The sequence below is a fragment of the Cryptotermes secundus genome, unplaced genomic scaffold (genome assembly GCF_002891405.2).
Source record: "Cryptotermes secundus unplaced genomic scaffold, Csec_1.0 scaffold291, whole genome shotgun sequence".
Classification (NCBI taxonomy): Eukaryota; Metazoa; Arthropoda; class Insecta; order Blattodea; family Kalotermitidae; genus Cryptotermes; species Cryptotermes secundus.
Window position 1 is genome coordinate 726,293 of NW_019731571.1, and position 9,786 is coordinate 736,078.

Consider the following 9,786-nt stretch of genomic DNA (forward strand, 5'->3'; position numbering starts at 1 on the left):
GGTTAAAGAGAGGGCACTAACCCTTAAGTTGGTGGGGTTGCTATGTTAGTGGGTTATGGCCTGTGTAGCCTTGTGGATCTGGTGTTGTGTCCCGGGGGGTTTTTTAGGGAAGAGATGAGAGGCTTCCATGACTTGCTGAGACAAAACCTCCCCTCTCTGTTCATATTTTCGGGATGTAGTTCAATCTCAATGGCTTCCCTAATGATGCGATCCATATATCGGGTCTTGGTGGTGAGGATGGAGGTATTCTGAAGCTGAATGTCCCAAATCGACGCTGTGTTCAGCCACAGCTGACCTCAAATCTTACAAGTTTATTATTTCTTCTGCGAGGTATCTGAGTCAGTATAGCGACTGACTACAGACTTGGGACACTGTGTTGCCTTGTAAGTGGATACTTACTTTCTGGAGAAAAATGCTGCCCCTCTCTTCATGGTTCAATTGTGTAGGGTGAGGAATTGGCTGTCACATTAAGGGAAGAACATGGACTGAAAGTGTGGGAGAACAGGGTACCTACGTACCTACCTACCTACCACTTGGCACTACAGCCCTGAGTGAGCCATGGCCTCCTCTACAACCAGTCTCCACAACCAGTATGTGCTGCTATAGGAATGGCTCCATGCATGATGACCTGAGGCTGGTTGTTAGGATTTTGAACAGAATCCTTTTTACAGGATGAGTTTGTTAACCTCATGCCCAACCCTTAACCTGGAGGACCAGGGTATCTCTCTTAGTCTGGACTCTACCCTTTGACCTTTTCTGGCATGGGTGACCCCACTGGTAGTTAAAATGCCAGGAATGTCTTGACAGGCTGAACAGCTATCAGCTTCTCAAGAAAGACGGTGTTACTTGAAGTTTGTGGAAGGATTAGAAGTTTTTCAGAAAACGTTGAATAGAAGTGCACCTCATATTCATCATCATGGTGAGAAAGTGAAAAGTAGTAAGGTTTTGTGCCCCAGACTTCTCCCTGTGAGCCCTTTAGATAGCAGCTACTGCATGGAGGCTGTACTGTTGTATCTGAAGGTTTTCTTACATAGACTACGTTGTGAAATTTTTGTTCAGAAAATTGAGTAACAAGTATTTTTATAGTTTGTAGTCTGCAGAAAAGCTGAAAAATGTAGATCTGTAGAGTTAAGTTTGACTTCAAAGGAGTGCACAGGAGGAGACTGTTTGGAGGGTGAAGATACAGAATGGAAGTGCAGTGGATTGTGCAAATGTAAACTGAATCAAATTGGTTCTGCAAAATTATAATTTTATTTTCATTTGTATGTTTTAAATCAAGAGTGTAAATGTCTTCATTGATCACAACAGTTCCTCACTTCAGTGATTAACTGATAGTCTTGAATGTCAATAAAATCAGTTACTTTATTAAGATGTTGCTTATTGTGCTACATGTTTTGACACACAGTCAAGTAATGAACACAGATGCATTTTATTATTAATAAATGTCTGATTGACAGTCGTAAATAACCAAAACATGTAGCGTAATAAGCAACAGCCCAATAAACTAACTGATTTTATTGACATTTGAGCCTATCAGTCATTCATTTGTGATCAATGAACATGTTTACATACTATAATTCTGTCCGTTAGTTATATAATTAGAAACTGGGGCAGAGATGTATGAGGCATGAGAGAAGAAAATGCTAACACAATTTGTAAAAGCAATCTGAAGTCGAGAAATTAGTTTGGAGGCTGAAGTATAAATGGGAGAACAAGCAGCTGATAGTGTGATGTGGATGTTAAATGAAAGGAACAAGCAAAGGGCAGGATTGAATAAGGAGTTTTGTGTTTATGGTGACTAAACTTGAACATGCTCTGAAGAACCAGCTGTCAGCCATTCTGGGTCATGTCACTCAGAAGGAACAACAGGTAAACAGTGTCCTAAAGAAAATTTTTAATGCTACAGAATTTAAACTAAATATGAATGAAGAGACTATCAGTGAACTGTGCAGTAACTAGTGTTGATGTGAGGTACTCAGCTTAAACTTGTTCTAGTATTTCTTGAAAAACACTGATTTTGATACTGGCTAATTCATGTTTCCTCAAATAGTTCAAAACAGTGTTATATCTTTTGTTGTCATCGTCATACAAACAGTTTAGGCTGAGAATCCTGTCTACAGCAGTACATGAGATTAAAAATCTTGTCTTTAAAAAGGTAGTTTTGATCTTCTCTTTGTATCAGTACTTATGGCCTTGTTAAATGGGACATAGGGACATATTTGATTGATAGAGGCAATTTTGTTGCAGTGATTGTGATTCTGATTGCAGTTATTTACATAATGGAAATTACAATTTTTAATTCATAGCATTGGATAATTCATGACTTTTGAAAACGAACAGCACATAGGTTTCAGGACTGTGTGACTTGGGATAGCATGAACACTGTTACTTTCTGGGGTGTGTGCCATGTTGTCCATCGGAAGTCCATGAAGCTTAGCTTGCTTCTTGATGCTTTCTTTGCGTACTATTTGACCTTGAAGGTGGCAGCAGTACACTCTTCAAAATCGTTCTGGACTTTTACCTTACTGTGCAGTGTCACATCCCAGGAGATAACATTCTTTGTTGTCAGTGCTGCTCTAATCTACCATGACTTTATGTGTCCACATATGAAATATGAAAGTAACATTAGCTGCTGAAGCTTCACGTATGTATGAAGTTACAATTAGATTATTCAAGATACACCTCTCACAGACAGGGGGCACATGGTAGCATAGTTGGTTGTGGCACTCTGCTACAAGCTGGAAGGTCGAGGGATTGAATCCAGATGAGGTGATTTTTTTCAATTTACCTAATACTTCCAGCCGCACTATGGACCTGGGGTTGACTCAGAAAATGAGTACCAGGAATATTCTTGGGGGCAAAGGGCAGCCGACACGTAAGGCTGACAACCTTACCACCATCTATGAATCAACTGTCTAGAAAATGTGGGGAACTGAACATCTCAGAACCCTATGGGCCTCCACAGCCTGTTACAGGGATATCTTTACTGTACTTACTTACTTACTTTACACTTCTGACAGGCAGTTCCATTGTACATGCACACACACACACACACAAAATTTAAGCCATTTTTTTAATGCTAGTGGGGTGGGACCAAGTCCCTTGTACTGCGGCCACTTCTTGCCTATTGTACCAGCCCTAGATGATAGGTGAGGATGACTGTGAAGCAATTGGTGGAATGAAGATTGGCAGGGGAAATCGAAGTACTTGGAGAAAACCTGCCCTAGTGCCACTTTGTCCTCCTCAAATTCCACTTGACCAAACCCGGGATCGAACCCAGGCTGCCGTGGTGGGAAGCCAGCGACTAACCGCTTGAGCTATGACGCGGCCGCAAATTTAAGATAAGTCCATATTCTGTGTTCATGGTGCTATGTGGTTACCAATTACCAAAATAAAAGACACATGATGATCAAGGTTGATATGATATATTTCCGTTATTATTAAAGCAATGTAGTGAATTCTTACTGTCCTAGTTTACTTTGTGTAATTTTATGGCACTTTTAGTATTGAGATTATATACCATTGAATGGTAAGGTGATGCTGATGATGAATTGGAAAGGATTTAGAAGGAAGCAGTTGAAACCTAATCAAGGTAATATCCTAGAATTTACCTGGAGGGACTGAGTAAAACCACAACAAATCTATGTCAGGATAGCCAGTGTTTGGCACCTTCCAAATGCAAGTCTAGTGTTTTCCCTATTTGGGGGGTGGAGTCCAACTGGGTCCACTCAGCATGGTGGCCACTGATTGGCCTATTGTAGCCTGCCCCAGGTGATTATGATGATGGAGAATTTGGTGAAATGAAGATTGGCAGGGGAAACCTAAGTACTTGGAGAAAACCCGCCCCAGCGCCACTTTGTCCACCACAAATCCCACTTGACCAGATCCAGGATTGAACCCGTGCCGCCACGGTGGGAAGCCAGCGACTAACCAAAGTCTAATGTTACCACAAGACCAACCTGCTTAGTAACTTTCGGTTCTATCTCTGAAGATGGAAGTTATATATTTCTCTGTTATACTGGTGACAGCCTGTTTCTTAGTCCAGAAGCTTTTAATCTGCACCTCAGAGTAGAGCTCATGCATGGGAAATGATGAAGTATTAGCAAGCAGTAACAAAATATTTGAAGAGTGAGTTAGAATGTTGTGTAATTCCTAGTTTTAGTGTATGAAGTTTATTTGTGTTACATTTTCGCTTTGTGCTGTCATATTTCAGTCTCGTGGAGGTGGCTTTGAAGTAGAGATGTACTATCCACAATGGCGAAGAATCAATAAGCCCATTGATCGTCATCAGGGCCTGCTTGATTCCCTTGCCAAGCTTGTTGAAGGTCAGTTATTCTTCATCATCACTAAGCTATATCAGACTGGGGTATAATTCTCATCTGGCTCAGTACTCAGTACTCTGTACACTGATGAGTAACTTCTTCACCTCAAAGGAAAGTTCTGGTGCAGTCGGTGTCACCTTTTGGAGTACTCATTATGCAGAGCGATGTTACCTTTGAATTATTTTCTGTGGTCAGAACTGCTAAAACCATATAAATTGTAGCGTGCTTCCAATGACACACTCAACAGAAGTTTCTTTATATATTTACAGCCAATTTATAAGCTTTAAGGTTCTTCTGTACAATCATAGCACACATAAATTCAAAAATTGTTTGTATATATGCTACTAGTGTACAGCATAACCTGTAAAGTTGGTCACCTGCCAGAATTGGTCATGTTGAATGGAATTGGCAAACTGTATTAATTTACATGCGGCCAATGCTCTGAAACTTGCTTGCCCATCAATCTTGTATCTTTCCCCATCTTCCTGCATTTCATGCTGTGGTTCATTAAATATAGTAATATTTCTGTCTTGGCCACACAAAGATGGCTGATTATTTGTACCTGTGTGTACAAGTGAAAATCTCTTCACCCATTTGCCCCTTCTGGGAAGTTGTGCCTGGTCAGTACCCTTTTTGTTGATACTCCAGTTACCATACACAGGTTTGCTGCATTTTTCACTCTGATTGATAACTAAAATTCATAAGAGGTTTGACAGAAAGTTCCCAGACTACTTCAAAAAAGAAATGCTGGCTTAACTTACTCAATTTTGGTTGCCATCTTCAAATTAGTCTCCTTGGGAAAGTATACAACAATCACATAATTTTTCCCATGCTTCAAAAGCACCATGAAGTCATTCTCCTTAATGCTATCAAGTACCACATGCAATTCCCTTTGGATGTTAGACACTGTTTCAAAAAATCATCCCTTCAGTTTCATTTTGGGAACAAAGCAAAATCACAAGGGGCTATGTCTGGAAAGTAGGGAGGATGGGGAATGATAACCACATTTTGTTAATCACAAACTCTGTGGTTTTCAGGAATATGTGGGCAGGCACGTCGTGATGAAGGAGTCAGTTGTGGTTGTGCCCAAATTCTGGTCTCTTTTGTCACACATTTTCTCTCAAGTGTCTCACAATGTCACAGTAGATGTCAGAGTTGACCGTAATGTTAGAAGGAACAAATTCACGGTGAACAATCCCCTTCACATTGAAAAAAACAGTAGAACTCTGTACCTGCCGCATCTTTTTTGCACTTGGTGATTGTGGGCTCTTCCACCGTGATGACTGTTGCTTTGTTTCTGGATCATAACCATAAATCCAACATTTGTCACCTGTTATAATCCTACAGTTAAAAGTTGAGTCTTCATTAATCTTCCCTCATATCTCACGACACATGCTTATGTGCTGTTGCTTTTGATCATTTGTCAAAATTTGGGGAACGAACTTCACAGCAAGGTGGCATATGTTCAAATTTTCTGTTAAGATCTTCTGGCAAGCTCCATAACTGATCCCAGTGATGTCTGCAAGCTCATGGATTGTTCAGCAATGGTCTTCATGGATGAGTTCTTGAATTTTTTCAACATTTTCTGTCATTTTGTTGGTGCTTGGTCGCCCTGAACATTCATCATCTTCCACTGACACTTGACCGGGCTTGAAATGTGAATGCCATTCAAAAACCACTGTCTGGCTTGAAGAATGTTCTCCAAAAGCCTCATGAAGCATTTCAGAGTTTTTGGTAGCAGATTTACTGAGCTTCACAGAAAACTTGATGCAGACACATTGCTTGATTTTGCCCTCCATCATGGACAAAACAAAACACAAAGTTGAAAAGTACTCATGTGAAAACCGTGCATGTTCACAGCGTGGTGTCACATGGCAGACTGATGCATTAGGCTTGCAGAAGTGTGACCTTGGCCTCCCCTCTCATCTTCTTTCACCAAGGCAGTTACAACAGTAACAGTCTGGGAACTTTCCGATAGCACATCTCCTTCACATTCAACTCAGGTCCAGTGATTTGATATTCAGTATGTCAGTTGCCGAGTCTTGTATGATCAAGAACAAAAGGAAAGCTTTTAAAGGCTTATCGTGTTTGCAGAGTGAATGCAGGCCAATAATTATTTAACCACTATAGACTCAGAAATGGGAAATTTTAATAGTATTTTTTATAAGCTTGTTGGGTTTGAGCAGAACTATGGGGAGCCAACACTGGCAGATTTTACTATATACAGTCATGAATACATAACAGATTTTAGTTTTGGAGATTTAAATGTAGATTGTGTTTTCTGTGAGACAGCTAATGACATCTGGCTAATGTATTACAGGAAGCAGCATTTTGCATATTTACACATTGGTTGCAGTGGCTTCTAATAAAAACTTGAATGTTCTGAAATGAAGTATCCCAATCTGCACTGTTCTTCATGATCTGTGTCACTGTACTCTGGTTTGACAAAATCAATATCTTTCAACATACATCTTATATTTTCACTTCCTATACTTAACTTGTATCTTCATGAATTCATGAAGCACTGAAAAGTCATTCATAAGTCTCTGTGCTGGCAGTAATTGGAGAGCACTGTGAACCTGTTCTTTCTGAACTTGTGACAAATCATTCTTTCATTAACCAGTTATGGTAAAAAGAGCTGAAACCTGTTCTTAACAGAAGATATTCCATGTTCCACAAAAATTCTTCAGTGTGAAAAAAACAAATGAAAATTATAAACTTATCTGATAATGACATGTTTTAGTACTTACTTTCATCTGTAAAGATATGCGTATTTTATTGTGGCAGACCTTGAACATGAGTGAGACAATGCTGGTGTTACTTTTAACTTTCCAAAATACAGTATTATAAAGGCAGACTCAGTTAACCCCATTGTCAACGTTCGAAGAATAGAGCCCAGATTTGGGAGAAACATATATTTGAGGAAATACAAAATTGGTTATAATTTAATTGCACATTTGGTTAGGTATGTAAGGGTATGTAAAGCCCAAAAAAGATATAAAATCCAAGAGCAAAAATTGCAAGTTTAACTCTATTCTGTGCAATAGTTAATTTCTTAATAAATTCATGAATAAGTTGAACCTACGGGCTTGCTGTTGATCATGATACATTGTCTTTTTGTTTTGCAGCTTGTAATGACACGACTGCATCAACAGACAAATGGTTGTCTCGCCTCGAGTCATCCAACTGGATGTCACATATAAAGGACACTCTCAACTGTGCTTGTTTGGTGGCACAATGCCTTGATCAGGTATGTTGCATCTGTGGATGGCACTGACTGTTGTAATCTAAATCATTATTAGTCAGTTCTCCAGATATAAGTGGAAAAGTGCTTCAGTTGTTTTCCTTGACATGGGCTCACAAAGAACTTTTCCATCATCATATTTCATGACCATCTGTTCCCCCAAATAATTTTATCATAACCATTTTTCCCCCATTTAGATGCATGTTAGAATACCTCCACTGTAGCCCTGTGAGTCATAGAAGGCAACAAACAGGGAACCTTGTGCCGGGGAGTATAACTTGGCTACCCTTTTACTGGGGAACATAAATACAGGGACCTGGTCCTCCTGGTTGGGGTTGTATGCGAGGCTGATGGCATTGTTCAGTGTGAAATCCAAAGAAGTGGAAAACAGATGCAGTCTGGCAGAATCTTCTAAGGATGGCTGTGGCTCAAAGATGGCCGTTTTGCCAATGGTGATGTGGTTGCTGCCTGCTGGATAGCACCCAACTCTTGGGTTCCATTCATTCACACCTTCACCCCCCACTTACTGTCTATTGCCAGACCTAACTCATATAGCTTATTCCCAAAAGTCAAACTTATATGTTAGATATGTCAGCTGACAGGCTTGCAATATGACTATATATGTGAACCATTTGACTCTTGGTAAGTATGTTTGTGCATTTACATATAAATAAAGGTAGAGCAAATAGATAGGCATGTGCCTGTAACACCAGTAATGTTGTTTTATCTAAGCTCTGGATAAACTTACATTTTCATTTGTTTACCGCTTCTATCACATGCTGCCAGCTGCACTTATACAGTGAAACAAACTTGAAACTTTGTACTTGGAATTTCCAGATGTAAAATATACAAAACAGTGTTGGACACTTTGCTGTAAAAATACTGATGGGGTGGAAATAATGTGGGAATATTTCACTGAAACAATTTATGTAATTCTTGCAAAAAAGAATTGTGTGATGAAGATTGGACTTTTGGTAAAGTTATGTTTATTAAAACTAAAAGTTTGAAGAGACTTCAGTGAGATTCAGTATATTTCAAGGATCCTCACTCCACAGGATCCAGTACCTGGCAAGAAACTGTACAAATCAAAAGGTAGGGAACAGTTAAACAACCATGACAGTGTGCACACCACCAAGAGTGAACTTAAAAGATCAATCTGTTTATAGGAAGGGGCTTCAGTACTTGTCCATGGTTCTGAAGGTTTGGATGCTACACTGCTTGTGACATCATTAGCACAAGTCATCCTTAATCCAGACTGTAGAACTGTACGAGGGTAAGTAATTACACTGTCTGACAAACAGCTGTCTGAAGGTTCTGTTTGTAATTCTTAATCCCCCCCCCCAATTTACTGTTAGCTAGATATATAGCATTGAGTGGTAGNATCATCACTAAGTTATATTAGACTGGGGTATAATTCTCATCTGGCTCAGTACTCAATACCCTGTACACTGATGAGTAACTTCTTCACCTCAAAGGAAAGTTCTGGTGCAGTCAGTGTCACCTTTCGGAGTACTCATTATGCTGAGCGATGTAATTCTTAATCCCCCCCCAATTTACTGTTAGCTAGATATATAGCATTGAGTGGTAGGATTATAGTTGAATGATGAATTTAATGGATCTGAAAGAAAGCAATTGTGGCTTAATCAAGGTATTGTGGCATATAGGCAGCATCCTGCGCACACAACAATGGAAGTACTTTTGGAGGCAGTGTTTTCTGTGTGGTCTACTCCAAGACTATGTGGGAACATCCCACATTATCACGCATTTCTGCAACGCTCGNGTTTTGGAGGCAGTGTTTTCTCTGTGGTCTACTCCAAGGCTACATCACACAACCAACCAAGTTGCATCGAGTTCAGTTAGTGCATTGCACTGCAGGGTAGTGAAGAGCTGGTTGGTTCGTGAGTTAGAGAACTGCAGTTCAGTCATTATGAGGTGTTTTGCTGTTAGAAGTTGGTAGCTGAGGTGCAGGGATAGTTCGGGAACCCAGAGCAAGGGGAANAAGTTATTACAGCACGACATTGCAATGTATGAGGCTGGCGGATCACGTGACCCTTAATTTCAACAATAAAATGTCTACGGCTGCAGTGTTCTTGGACATCGAAAAAGCCTTTGATACCACGTGGCACTCAGGCTTGCTGTTTAAATTATCAAAATTGGAATTCCCCAACTCTTTGACCAAGCTTATTGGGTCCTTTCTCTCTAAACGTAAATTCAGGGTCT

The 9,786-nt window shown here is 40.0% G+C and overlaps 1 protein-coding gene across 2 annotated transcripts in view; it reads left to right on the forward strand.

The window, feature by feature from the left end:
* The window catches only part of LOC111867111 (myotubularin-related protein 9), a 41,578-nt gene that overhangs the window by 22,517 nt on the left and 9,275 nt on the right, over window positions 1–9,786 (forward strand). For both annotated transcript variants that reach the window (XM_023856639.1, XM_023856641.1), the window contains exons 7-9: window positions 4,214–4,325; window positions 7,451–7,572; window positions 8,733–8,839. In XM_023856639.1, coding sequence (XP_023712407.1) covers window positions 4,214–4,325; window positions 7,451–7,572; window positions 8,733–8,839 — 341 coding nt within the window. The remainder of the gene's footprint in view (window positions 1–4,213; window positions 4,326–7,450; window positions 7,573–8,732; window positions 8,840–9,786) is intronic.